General features: G+C 33.6%; 1 protein-coding gene across 1 annotated transcript in view; it reads right to left on the bottom strand.

The window, feature by feature from the left end:
- The window catches only part of LOC150108963 (methyltransferase-like protein 22), a 158,070-nt gene that overhangs the window by 32,177 nt on the left and 110,276 nt on the right, over positions 1–15,617 (bottom strand). Inside the window, exon 8 of the mRNA XM_090404617.1 lies at positions 14,908–15,064. Within this exon, the coding sequence (XP_090260743.1) occupies positions 14,908–15,064 (157 nt within the window). The remainder of the gene's footprint in view (positions 1–14,907; positions 15,065–15,617) is intronic.

Raw genomic sequence — 15,617 nt, 5'->3', positions numbered from 1 at the left:
GTGTTCTCATCAACAGCAAAAAATAAATTTCGAATATGTGCTTTTTGATAGGTTTCTATATATTTTTTTTTATTTATTAATTTATTTATTATTATTACACTGATTTGTTTCAAGCTTGGTGCAGTTTCTTTTTTTATTTTATTGTTTACTTCTGTTTTGTGTTTATTTGTTTTCTCACTAGATTTATAATTTACCATTTATTCGGTTATCATATATTCATCATTTAATTATTTTATTCCTGTTTATTCTTCTGTTTGTTTTACTTTTAAATAATAATAAAAAAATGTTCGTTATAATAATTAGTGTATGTTTTGCCTTTCTGTTAATCTTCATTTCACTACTTTTTTAATATTTCAGGATTTTCGAACGTAGCATTAATCGGATTTTGATTTATATAATGTTCTCTAAATTGCTTTAATTTATAACATTTATTTTCACTTCTCTTTACCGCTCTCTCTCCAGATAAAATTTGAAACACCCGGAAATAAGCAGAATTATGCTCATTTTAATCCTGTACATACTTACAAAGTGCAACCATAGTTTTCTTGTTACCATAACACACTTTAGATAAATTAATTGCATATAAATTAGTTTAATGAATTACGCAATACATGACACATATGCCTTTCTCTAAGAAATACTGATAAACGAAAGATGAAATCCCACTACATTTATAATATTTCATTTAAATATTATAAATGTAGTGGGATTTAAAATGAAATATTAAATTTCATTTTAAATGAAATTTAATATTTCATTTAAAACTATAATTATTTATAGTTTTAAATGAAATATTAAAACCACAGCAAGTTTGATATATCTAATTTGTGGAATCTATTATATATATAGTGAAAAGAATTAGTTTGGGTTTCCCACGATGAGTCTCTGAACTTCATTGAGATACCGAATAATAATAATAAACGTATTATGCAATTACACATCACTTTTCTGTGATTTATCACTAATCTCATGTTTTGTTTCAACAGTGAACTTTTGTAAGACAAGATCTAAAATATACAGACTCATTAATAGAAAAGATCAAAAGAAGACAATTATGTATTTTTATAAGTGATTTTGATTTTATTTTGATGTGTTACCTGAAATTTTAAGAGGATATAATTTATCTAAACATATATCAATGTATTATTATTATTATGTTTTTGTTTATTAAACTTGTGACAATTATTTACTAAATAGATTGAATTTTCCAAACATGATTCTAGGAAAATTATGAATAATGCTAGATGATATATTAACAATAAAAAAAGTATTTTACAGAGATCTTTCAAAACACTGAAGGGGAGGGTTACCTTTCAAGGTAGCTGAAGGTATGTATGTTCATCCTTTGAAAAACAATCGAGGAGGGTGAACGTTCATTAACTTGAAAGCATTTTTTGAGGATGAGGTCATGATCCATTATCAGTTTTTCTTAGGTCTCTTAAAAGCTTTTTTGTGTTTAGTCTGGGAAAGGAGGTATATTTTTGAAAGAATTTTATAGTTTGACTACTTGCTTAGATGAAAACAGGCTGTTAACCAGTTCCCACATCCATTAGTGAGCTCTCAGGTAGGTAAGTTCTCTTGAAAGCATTTATGGTAAGCTAGCTGGGGGGGGGGGGTATTTCTGATGATTCTCAGTTGGTAAATTTTTGTATATAAAGTCAAGAGGGATATGCTTAGTCTGAACTTGTTGTTTGTATGTGTGATCATATCACTACAGAAGTATTCAAAGAAAATGGAAACAGGTCCATCTACAACCAAAAATGTTGATGCTGACTACACGAAGAATACAGGTAAGCATTCTAACGTAATGTAATAAATTAAGTTGATTTCTCTAACTTTTTTTTAGGCACCATCAGGACTTTAGGAAAATGGTAGCTTCCTCGCTTCGTTTCTCATTTGCTGTTATGTAGTACTTGCATGCACGTATCTTTATCTTAAGTTCCCATGAAGATGGCAACGTGACGTTGCCGAAATATTGGAAAGTATATATTAAAGTTGATTTAATTTATATTTCTAGTGTACGCTGTCAATTCCTGAAGTATTTAGTTATCATGTTTAACCAGCGTATAAGCCTTTCTACAAGAATTACTATCAATGAAATAGTATAAAGTGTTCCAAAGCACACTTAAATATTATAAGATTGCATGAAACCGTACTTGCCGTCATAGCATTCTACATGAAAGAATTGTAATGTCTCAAAGGTAAAATTATTTACTAAACTGTCTATGTATATTCTGACATGCAAACAAAAATACACTCACTTACGTAGTATAAGATGTCCTACATGCTTATTTGGTATCACAGCAGTATATCTAAGAGTTATAACCTCACAAAGATAAGTATATAAATTATATATTTAGTTTAATCCTTTATCCAAGTGTAAACAAACAAAGTTTGCACCTTAAGTATCTTCAGGACTGGAGCAAGTCGTGGCAAAGGTGGACTGAGTTCTCATCACTTTCCTTAGTATCCCATCCTTGTGGACATATATAATGCTATGCATTATGGGAGGGGTCACTACCCAAACCAGTTTCGACCTTTATTGAGGTCTCATTAGTGGGAGCCAGATCCAGAGGTGATACCAAGGTTGAAGCAATGCAGAACTCATATTTCCTATGCCAGTTGCCAAAAGGTGTCACATTTTATTATTAAATTACTCTGGATTAGAGAAGGATAAGGTGTGACACCTTTTGGCAACTGGCATATGAAAATATCAGTTCTGCATTGCTTCAACCTTGGTATCACCTCTGGGTCTGGCTCCCACTAAAGAGACCTCAATAAAGGTCGAAACCGGTCTGGGTAGTGACCCTTCCCAAAATGCATAGCATTATACATGTCCGCAAGGAGATGTGCTTTACATTATGGGATACAAAGGAAAGTGATTAGAACTCAGTCCACCTTTGTCAAGAGTTGCCCCACTCCTGAAGATACTTCAGGTGCAAACTTTGTTTGCTTACACTTGGATAAAGGATTAAACTAAATATATAATTTATAGTCTAACCATAAATAATTTATAGTCAAGTAAAAAAAACTTCCAACAAAGATAAGGATATTCTTATCTATAGGATATATATATACATACAGAGATGGTAACCTAACTAAACACACTCATTTAATTAGTATAAGGTGTCTTGCAAACGTTTCTTGGCATCATAGCATATTATGTGTAAGAATTGTAATGTCTCAAAGGTAAAAATATTTTGATATTCTTATCTATAGTGTGTATATACATAAAGAGACGGTAACCTAACTAAACATATTCATTTAATTAGTATGAGGAGTCTTGCAAATGCTTGATGATATCGTAGTATATTATATGTAAGAATTATAACATCTCAAAGGTAAAGATATTTGGATATTATTATCTATAGTGTTACATACAGAGACAGCAACCTAACTAAACACACTTATTTAATAAGTAGCAAACATTTCTTGGTATCGTAGCATATTATATGTAAGAATTATAACATCTCAAATGTAAGTTTATTTGGATAATTTTATCCGAAGTGTGTATAAACATACAGAGATGGTAACCTGTGCGAACACACTCATTTAACCACGCTACTGGCCAAGATGTCTATAAACGTCAAAGTTACTATGGATGCAAAGTGCATATTAAAATTGTAATACCATTGATATTACACTGAAATATATGATGGATACGAAGCGTATGAGGATGCGTATTTGATCCATAATGGCCGGTAAGGTGGTTAATTAGTATATGGTGTCTTTCAAATGTTTCATGGCATTATATATGTAATGATGATAACGTCTCAAAGGTAAAGACATTTGGATATTCTTATCTGAAATGTATATATACATACAGAGATGGTCGCATAAATAGTTATTGCAAACTTTTCTTAATACTGTAACATATTATATGGTAAGCATTCTTGATTTGGGAGCAGTGTATATCTCATAAGTTCTCAATATAAAGAAATTTAGATATTATTTTATTATGTTGGTTTCTTTTCTTGTTTGTTTTATGATGTGATTGTTTCATGTAAGTATTTTATATAATATTTAACTTAAGTTATTTAACGGAAGACATCGCTTATTTGTACCAAATTTAATCTTGAAATGGTAAAGGTGTTTATTTTAATTAATATATAAGGTTAAATTTTCTTCTTTTGGTCTGTGTTAAATAATTATCCATATTTAAGTTATGATGTTTTTTTGTTGTTTGAAAATGTTTTAGTACTTTTATTGTGCTTTCTATATTCATTTAAATTATTGTCAAGTTGTTCCTATTAGTAATATAAAGTGTTCTGTATAAGGCCCTTGTGAAGCCCAGCCCCCAATGATTCAAACGATGCAAACCTTTGAACGATTCCTTGTGTTGTCATGCGAAGCAATATCTGAGAAAAAAAGTAGTTATACTATACACCACCAGAGGTCGTTGTAATTACTAAATACATGGAATTTGCATATCACGCAACTTGACAGGTGCTATGAGTGTTTAAATAGATAGATATGGAATTTTTCTCTTCAATTTCGATCACCTTGCATTTGAATCTTTAAACTGTCATTCTATCAATCATACTGTGTTAACCATCTCAAATCTTCGCTTTGATGTTCAGGTGCAAACCTGAACTGCTGTTATGTAGAACACTTTCTAAGGTTAGCGGCATCATATTTTTTTTTATTCCATGGTGAAGTTGCTTTTGTTCTTTTTTATTCCATCTGCTCTCAGAAGTTTCTGTGGGGCATGTAATATCATCATCATCATCATCAAATTCCTGCCATGTACCCTCAAGGGGTGTACAGGATATGATAGTACTACATGAAAAAAATTACATCATTATTAATTTCCTATCTACAATTTTCCTCCAAATCAGTCTGTTACTTGTCAAGACTCCAACATAATCAGATCTTATATTTCTATCGTCTAAAGCACTTTGTATCGTATCAATCCACCTATATCTTGGCCTTCCTCTGGGTTGTTTTGCTGCCACCCTAGCAGAGAACACTTGTTTTGCTAATCTTTCCTCGCCCATTCTATTTAAGTGACCATACCACCTGAGATTAGCTCTGCTAACGCATTCCTGGATGCTGACAATGTCAAGTTCTTTCCTAATATCCTCGTTTTTAATATGATATTGCCATTGATGCCATCTGTTCGCGCCTATAATTTTTCTCAGGACTCTCATATCTGTGGTCTCTAGTCTTTGGTCAAGTGTTTTACTTCTGACCCAGCTCTCAGATCCATAAGTTAAAACTGGTTTGAACACTGTCTTGTATACAGCTAATTTAGTGTTCTGACTAATTTCTCTCTTATTCCATATGAATTTATTCAATTGACTTCCCACCATACCAGCTTTGCTGATTCTATTGTCTATTTCTATATTGAATTTACCATCTTCAGTAAAAATCGTGCCTAAATAGCTGAAATGTTTTACTTGTTCGACAGGTTCTCCATTCACAACACAGTTGACATTTTCAATGATTCTGCCTATTTTCATTGTCTTTGTCTTTTTATTGCTGACCTTCATACCATATCTATTACAACAGCTATTCAATTTAGTCAGAGAATCTTGCAGACTTGTAGCAGATTTATTTAGAAGTATAACATCATCTGCATAAAGCAAAGAGCTGACATTAACATCTCCAATTTTGATATCATGTTTAATACCACTTTCCTTCATAATGTGATCCATATAGATAATGAATAACAGAGGGGATAATGTACATCCTTGTCTCACACCAGATTTAACATTAAACCATCTTCCTGTACTTCCTTCAATTCTGACTGCTGACTTACAACTCAAATAAAGACTAAGTATTGCTTGGTATAATGCCCCATTCACACCATATAACTGCAGCGTATTGAATAGCTTCTCTCTTGGCACCTTGTCATATGCCTTTTCCAGATCGACAAAACTTAAATACAGATCTTTGTTATATTCCCATGCTTTCTCGACTATTTGTCGTAAAGTGAAGATCTGATCCTGACAGCCTCTATTTGGCCTGAATCCAGCTTGTTCTTCACCAAGCTTTTCTTCCACAATTCTTCTCAACCGTTTCTCAAGTATACTTGCATAGATCTTGCCAGGAACACTCAGTAGAGAAATACCTCTGTAATTCTCACATTCAGTTTTATTTCCCTTTTTATATATGGGTACTATGAGAGCTCTACTCCAATCATCGGGAATTCATCCCTCTGTCCAGGCTTTCTGAACTATGCAGTGCAGCCACTGTAATACTCTTATACCACCATACTTCAGCATTTCTGGTCGAATATCATCTACTCCTGCTGCCTTTCCACATTTCAAGCCTTTGATGGCTTTTTCTACTTCAAGTATGGATATGTATTCCTGACTGCATGCCTGGTCAGTGTTTTTTACCACTGTGCTGTCATCACTGCTTGTTTCATTTAGCAGTTTTTCAAAGTAATTACTCCATACTTCAAGGATATCTTTTTCTCCCGTTTTCATGTCACCTTTATCATCTCTAATTCCTTTTACAGCACTCTTTCCTCCATTCTTAAGTTTCTTCAACAACCTCCAGAATATTTTGCCACCTTCTTGATATTTATTTTCTATATTCTTGCCAAAGTCCTCCCATGACTTTTGTTTAGCTAGTTTTACACAGTGTTTAGCATTCTTGCATTTGTCTCTATATTCTCTAAGAGCAAAAGCTGACTTATTTGCCAGGAACTTTTGATATGCTTTCTTCTTTTCCTTCACTGCCTCTTTAACTTCCTGTGTCCACCAGGGAGTTCTGATTTTTTTATCCTTACAAACAACCTCACCACATGCCTCTCTGGCAGAATCAATCAATGTTTTCTTCAGAGTTTGCCACTGAATCTCCAAGGTTTGATTCCTGTTCTCAAACTCTTTCATTTTTTCTTCAATAATCTTTGTGTATTTTAGTCTACAGTTCACATCTGAGAGCTGCTCAACTTTTATTCACTTTAAAACTTTCTTACATGTTATTCTTTTCAATATGAAATTCAATTTTATCCTGCTCAAGACTAAATAGTGATCACTTCCAATTTCAAATCCTCTGTACACTCTGGTATCCTGCACCAGGGAGAAAACATCACTATCAACAATAACATAGTCAATGAGACTTTTCTTATTCCTAGCCTCTTCTCTCCATGAATTTGTGCACATTTTTATGTTGGAACATGGTGTTAGTAATGACCAGTCCATGTCCTGAGCAGAAATCCAACAGATATTTGCCATTATTATTAGCTTTGCACTTTTCTCCAAATTTTCCCAAAATATTTTTGTATGTCTGACAATCATTTCCTACTCTGCTATTTAGATCCCCAACAAGGACCAACTTTTCATTTTTCATTGTGTCAGTTGCTTTTTCTAAAGCCTCAAAAAACTCCTCCACTTCTACCTTAGTAGAACCTTCTGTGGGACCATAGGCACAAATAAGTCTCATTGTCCAGTTCCCCATTCTCATATTTGCCCACATTCCTCTACTTGAGACTGCCTGCCATTCAAGAAGATTAGCCTCGTATTTTGTGTTGAATACTATGGCTACTCCTTCTTTTCCTTGATTGTCATTGCCTGAATATAACATTTTGTATTTATTGCTCAGAAAGAGCTCACCAGTTTTGGTCTTATTTGTTTCAGTCACCCCTATTATGTCGATCTGGTACTTATCTAATTCCTCAGCTAGCTCCATTTCTTTGCCATTCAAGCTTCTTACGTTGATAGTACCGATCTTTAACTCTGGTGATGTTGAGTTGGGGTTTATTTTCAGATTTGTTCCAGTAGCTGACTTTTTGCTGTTCGCCCTGGTTCCCTGGCGAAAACAACGGGGGCCTTGTTTAACCGGGCGACGCCCCAGCCAGTATGAAATTTTGTCATGTTGTACCATCATTCTATATTTTGGTTTAACCAATAAGAATACAATTTGGTTGGCTAAATCCCAAATTGCCAGCCCATCCTCGTCCGTTCAGTATCCAAGTAGATACCCAACAGGGTGCACCACGAGAAGGTGAGGATTGGACATTAGGTCAGAAGCCCTGGTCGGTTCTCCGCATTCCTTTAAAGGCTATGTGGAGGTCTCCTCTCAGTTATACAGCTTTGACCCTTAAGCACCCCGGGGCATGTAATATTGTAATAATAATATTACTTTGCTGTGGTGCTACTATAATGATATAATAATACATCTCAGGTAGATCTTTATCATAACTAAATTACATTTTAGAAATGTATGGCAGCAATGGCTTCCATTACGAAGAGAGCAAATTCAATTTTTTTTTTTTGTCAGTGTGAGTAACTGAGTTACTGCTAGGGACCCATTTTCAGCATGAATATTTGATGTTGTTATCATAAGGAAGAATAGTTTGATAACTCAGAAACTCTGTTTTTGAGTTGACCAGAAATGATAGCTTTGTCCGCTCTCTGAAGAATTTTGTAAAGGTTTTTAATTCTTTCCGGGGACCTCTAGACTCTTGTATTGGACTTTCTGGTCCCATACAAAATAAAGGTTTAAGAGAACTTACTAATCAACATTTTGTTACTGCCAACTCGATTACAATCTTATTTACAGCTTCTTAACTCTCTCTCTTTCTCTTCAACCTAACTGGTGTTTAAGTAGTCATGATTTCAAGATGAGAATGATGGACTACTTCTGAAGATCTTCAGAAATTCCTCATTTTAAAGAAGCAAACCTCGAATAATTGATGTATGAATTGCGAGTAATTATTATTGAACTTTTTTTAGTAAGTAATTATTTTATTTCATACTTATCTTATTAAATTTTACTCACAGAAACAGGTTTTTTCATCCCATGTACAGGCTAAAATTGTCCATCAGAACACCTGCAGTTTATAGACAAACAATACTGTTGGTAGTGATGGGTGGTAGATGGCATTGATGGTAGTTGTGTGTAGTGGGAGAATTAAGTAGTAGGCAAGACAGATGTTTATAGCAGAGTGAAGTAGAATCCTTGGGCGTGTCACATAATAATAACATTTAGATTACCAATTATATTTACAATAAATTTTTTCCGATAAGTGATACTGTTCACGAGATAAACTATAATTTACTGTGAACAGTATCACTTCCGATAAGTGATACTGTTCACGAGTTATAATTTACAAACCCTCATCTTGATCAATATGAAACTTTCAAAATAAGACGGCATCGGTTTAAATTGCTTATATCTTTCACACATTTAAATATAAAGGAAGATGTTGGAAAAGAGGGGAATTAATTCAGGATGGTACTTATGCACAAGCACACGAAGCTCTAGCTGGGGACCCCAAAAAATTAGGATCAATTTAAGGCCCCCCAAACAAGAGGGAGGAAGCCCTGGAGCACTCTAGCGCCTCAGGCCCTGTTCACCTTGGAAAAAGTGTAAGTAAAGCCATTGGAGTGATTAACACATGTTCAATATATTTAACCACCCATGCGGAAGGGAAAAATATCGGTATTCAGCGGTCAAATAATGGAACCTAATTTATTCAAAGTTGTCTATATTTTTTTATGATTCCAATGGAAAGAGATTCAGTTAATTTTTTGCCTTCACCAACTTCATGGGATATGGTTCTTTATAGACTGTAATATCCAATCCAAATAATTGTGGCCAAGATCAATTCTCTTTAAGCCAACGAGTCTAGAGAAGCGATTCAAAATAACACGATCAAGGAAATTTAAAATGAGATTTCTTGAACAATTCTTCGTGTCCCAATTTCAGAACAATATTTAAGAGATCTCCCATTGCTGTTCTGTTCTTGTTCTGTCAATATTAACATATTTAAGTTGGTTTTTTTCCATATTTTCATAGTAATGTGTTATTGAGCGCAGATTTTTTTCTATCTTTAACATGTAATGTATTTTTTTATTCTCTTAAAATCTCCATTTGGACAATGTGTCCTCCCCATAAATTTCTCTGCCTTTCTCCAACCTTTACTAAAAAAAAACAGTCTTGGACGGATGCTGCAAGGTTTTTCCCTCTCGGAAACACTCGTTTTTCATCCTGAAAAATGGGCTCACTTCTCCAAAAACAAAGTTAAAAAAAGAGAAAAGTTTTAAATAAAGAGAAAAACTCCATACCCGAACAGTTTACATTGACTCCTTGCCACCAAATGTTTGCTAGAGTGAATGCTGTTAACATACACAAGAAAAGGGATCATATAAGCAACTGACAAACTTCAAACTGAGAATCCAAATGAACTGAAGCAAAATATGACCTGATGTATTATTATTTCTGATGAATTGTGGCTGCATAGTTCTCAATTGTAGAATTCTTTATCTGTAATTTCAAAATACAGAATAGAATAAAATCATTTTTATGGATTTCCATGTTTGTTTACTTAATAATTCAAGCACGTAACAATTCACTGTCTACAAGTTGAGTGAAATAATTGAATTTATTCATTAACTGTAACTGGTTAGTCGTCACAAAATGGTATAGCAGTAAATTATAATTAAGTATTTCATTTTAAGTGCTATGGAAAGCTTATTACATTCATTTAAAAATAATCTCAGAGTGCTTTTTAAATGAGTACAAACATTTGCATACAGAAAATATGAGAGTTGCAACAGGTAATATAAATATACAAATATTAATGACTGCGGCACATAGTTTTTTCTTTCTTCCCTGGCTACTAATTTCATTCTGTATTCATGTTTTGAATATTTACTCTCTTTTCTAAAAATAAAAACACAGATCTCCAAGTCTGATTATGAATATTCTTCCCAACCCACAGTTCATCTGCCACATGAAGAAAATACTTTAGTAACCTTCTGCCTTTGGGATGATTACCATAAAAATAAGACATTTATCAATAATTGTACCAAGTAGGGTGAAAAATAAGTTGTAAAGTTACTTGCAATGTCACTTACAATGCAGGTTAGTTACTATGGGATATGAAAACATTCAGGAGTTGGCTTCAAATGTTTGTTTTGATCCAATTCCCTCCTGTCCAAGTTTTGATCTCGGGAAAATAGAAGAGTAAGGAACTTCAAAATTGAAGATTGCACACCTTGGCAAGATTTTGAGTAATGGGAACTACTCTATATGAGAGGGTGCAACAACTGATGTGTGTTCGAAATAATTATAGCAAAAGGATGTTATTGTTATTGGTGTTACTTTGTGCTGTTGTTGCTTTAAACCCATTTTGCAAGAAATGCTACAAAAGTACCAAGAATTTTTGCATAATTGAGCCATTTTTATGCATAGTACACTGGCTACATATACAAGTAGCCTAGTTGCTAAAATATTTACTGATTATTCACACTTGAATAAAGGATAAGAAAAATAATTTCTTTACTACTACAGTGCTGGTTAACTTAAACTGTGCAGTTCCACTTATATGCTTTTTTTTTTTTTTTTGAATAAATATATTGGAAAAACTTTTGGAGGTTTGTGCCAATGTAAAAAAACTTCATCTCATAAAACTCATAAATGAACCACTTAGCCTAGAAATATCAAAAAACTTAAGAAAAAGTTAGGTATGTCGTGAATGCATAAAATACATGTAGATACTAGTCTATTTTATAATTACTACCATAAAGTATATAGAAATCTATTATAAAAAGTTAAAATTTATCAAAACTTATGCACACACTTACAGACCATCCCTGGCATTATTCGTAGTCTTCGAGAGAAATTAAAGAGACGTAAAGATACAATATTAAATCATAACTGCACAAAATTAACTGTCATTAATTATTTAAATTAATTCATTGGCATGAAATAAAAATTTTATAAAGATTCATTGATTAATGTATAGGCTAGAGTACAGTGAAACAATCGTATTGCACTAGGCTACCATAAAGCAATTAACATATTGCTGCTGCTTCATTATCAATGCATGAATCGCTATACCTGTAAATAAATATGAATAATTTCTTTTTCACATTATATTTCCAATTTTGATATCTAGGGTTAATAATACTTATGACATATACAGCGTTTTGTATCATATATGAAAATATATGCCAGCCTGGTTGGCTGAGTGGTTAGCAAATCCACTCTGCAGCCTGTGGGTTTGAATCCTGCTGTGGGCATGCGCGTTTGTGATTGTCTATGGAAATACTAGTGGTGGTGGTGGGCAATAGATGGCATTGGTATAGATGACGACGATGATGGTAGTTGCAGTTTGCTGTAGTTGGTGGATTGAGTAGTGGAGATGGAGAGTTGTGGAGTGGGTGCCCTCCCTCAATGAGTCTTTGGACTCATTTAAGGTGTCATGTCATAATAATAATATTGATGTAGGTACTGACAGACGATTCATCTTGTAAACAGATGACATAAACTTACTGTATCAATAAATACAGTACAGTAGAGTAAATGTATTTTCACTGCCTCTTGATTTTCTTTTCTTTAACTTATTTTATTGTAAGACTATAGTATATAACACATGCACACCATACAAAATATATGTTAATCGACTGTTTATGTTATTGGTAAGGCAAATAGATTCTGGTCAACAATAGGCTATCAGTAGTTAAATTTTTGGGGAGTCAAAAGTTATAGGTAAATTTTTGAACAATGCAGGGAGTCAATGCTCCTAAACCCCCATGTTGTTCAAGGGTGAACTGTATGCGTGTGAAGTAAGTTCCGATGGGCTGTCAGAGAAACAAAAATATACTTACAAAAAAAAATTTATTGGAAATTAAAGTAGACATCTTTCACTACTTTTCTACATAATTTCCACTATTGTTCAGAGACGCACAAGAGTTGTATACCTTCATTGTAAAATGTTGCCGCCTATGACGCAAACCACGTATTGACTGCTTCTTTGACTTCGTATTGTCGTCTTGAAACCGCCAGCCACCAAGGAAAGATTTCAGATGTTTGAACAGGTGAAAGTCGCTTAGCACAAGAAAAGAACTATATGGGGAATGAAGGAATTGTTCCCAGCCGAAGGTGGAGAGACGTTGTTGTGTTACACTGGCTGTGTGTGTGTGGGCAGGCGTTATCATGAATCAAAACAACACCCCTGGTAAGCATGCCACGTCGTTTATTCTGGATCGCATGATGCAGTTTCTTAAGAGTTTGGCAGTACATACTCACACTGACAGTGGAGCATTGACCCAAGAAGTCTACCAGCAAAATTCCTTGTCTGTCCCAAAATACAGTACACATGATTTTCCGAGTGGAAACCATTGTCTTCAATTTCATCTTGACTGGTGACGACGTGCACCTCCACTCAATGGACTGTTGTTTGGATTCAGGGGTTGCATGCAACACCCAAGTCTCGTCCCCAGTGACAATTCTGCTCAGGAAAGCATCGCCATCCTCATGGTAGCGTGTCAAGAATTCCAATGCACTGCCCAGCCGATTCACTTTGTGTTGTTCAGTAAGCAACTTCGGCACCCAGCATGCACACAATTTCCGATAATTCAGTTTCTCCGACACAATTTCATGAAAACATGAAAGTGAAACTTCTGGAAATTGCAGTGAGGGTGACACCATAGTGAATCCCCTATTCTGTCGAATCTTCTCTTCAACTGAACGCAACAAATCGTCAGTCACTAAAGATGGTCACCTGCTCCGTTCATCATCATGCACACCTGTCCTTCCTTCATTAAAACGCACCATTGAATCACTCGTTGCATGTTCTCCATAAATCTCAATAATTTTCCAATGAATTTCAGCTGCTTTAATGTTCCTCGCATTCAAGAAATGGATAACTGACCTAATTTCACATGCAGCGGGCGATTCGATTATACATGTGGGCAGGCAATTCAATTTTCTTAGACATTAAAAACACACACCAAGAAGCATACACGCTGCGAGAATGTCTGAAAATGGCACCAACATCTTGCTAAGGAATCAACAAACTCAGCATGCATGTGCACCATTGCAACAGTGCTGCAGTGAAATAATTTTAAAAATGGAACTTACTTTCTGGACGTCTCTCATATATATAAAAACATGGTTAATAGAACCAAAACAAAAAAACGCTAAAATTGGCAAACTTCATGACTAAAACTTATCAGGACATTGAGATTATGATAAATAAATAAATAAAAAAGGAATTTTAATATGAATTTTCCAGTTAAGTTAATTAAATACTAATGTTTATAGGAGTGGATCCCAATCTGTTTCATGATAACAGCAGCTAATAAAATAAGTCAAAATACAATGTAGCAAAGAAAGAAAGAATCATGACCTGAATTTAATATCTCAAATAGGACAAAAAGAATTCTTAAAAGCATCATTACGAAATCCACGTTATCTACATCTTGAGTAAAGTTAAAGATGCATATGTAAAAATAATGTAACAGTAAAAAATAACTGCTTCTATGAATTATAAAAAATATTGGTGAATTGCCTGTGATTAATTGATGAATAATTGCTATTCACTGAATAGTGAATTGTAATTCACTATTCAGTTTAGTGGAATGCCTTTTCCCATTTTTTTTTTTTTCTGGAATTAATTTTTTACATAATCATTTTTCAAGAACTGTTGTTCAATAAATTGTCCTTAGATGAACTATTTTAAATAAAGTGTTTTTGGGGGACTATAATTATTTTGATAAGTATAATAACAACATTCAACTCTTAGAGTTCACATTACTGGCACTTGGTTAATAAAGAAATTAGGATTTTTTTTCCCTCTTAAAAATTAGGGTGAGATATGAAGGAAAACTTTTTTTATGATTCTTTCAGATAATTTCATATTATACATTTTAATAATAATATGAAATAATTATTAACCATTTTATTTTTATTATTTTTTTTCTAATTTCAATGTTTGCTTTCTCTTTCTATATTTAACATTTGCTTCCCTCCTCCGACTACTATCTTTCTATATGTCTATCTACAGGGCTGTAGGAGAGAAAGTCGGGCGCGTACACACACACACACACACACACACACACACACACACACACACACACACACACACACACACACAGTGAATAGTGCTGGTCTAGAAAGTTTTTTCATGATAGACATTACTGAAACAAAAAATCCACAACTTACCAGATGTGGCACACGCTCATAATTAAAATACTGTGGGATGTTTAGTGTTATCTCATGTATATCCCATTTTCCATTTACTTTTAACCTTTTGAGGGCTTTTCTGAAATGTTCATAAGCAGAAGCAGCAATATTCATTGTATCCAGAGTAAAATTAAACCTTAAAAAAATAAAAAATAAAATAAAATAAATGAATAAATATATGTGTAATCCACAAGAAAGGTTATAAACTAGAAAATAGTAACATTTTATAAATTTTAAGAATGTTATGCACTAAATATACAACAAACATAATGTACATGTTTGAAATTAAATTTTATGGCCACAAGTATGGTGTTAAATATCTAGGCTTAATAGTTGTTAATACCATCTACAAGTAGATTGATTACCAGTGACTTCTTCAGGGTGATAAATGAAGAAAGGACTGCAAATTGAAAACATAATTCAGACAAATAGTAGCAATCAACTAAACAAAGCTAGTAATGCATGCACATGTCAGCTGCCTCTTTGGATATTTTGGTGATGTTGAAGAAAGTGAATACCACTATGTTGAAAGATCTAATTAATGACTTGTAAACATCACTTAAGAGGAGACTATGGTTTCTGCTGAGGGATACATGTGACTGAATGATGGTAGCAGATTCCTTGATTAGACATGAAAGGAAGTTGTTCTCTAGATTGGGCATCACTGGTACCCTTGGTTGCATTTTATA

This window comes from Typopeltis vanoorti, chromosome 2 (genome assembly GCF_054136105.1).
Source record: "Typopeltis vanoorti isolate ZY-2024b chromosome 2, IOZ_Tvanoo_1.0, whole genome shotgun sequence".
NCBI lineage: Eukaryota > Metazoa > Arthropoda > Arachnida > Uropygi > Thelyphonidae > Typopeltis > Typopeltis vanoorti.
The sequence above is the reverse complement of the archived record's forward strand: the minus strand, read 5'-3'. Positions and strand labels throughout refer to the sequence as shown.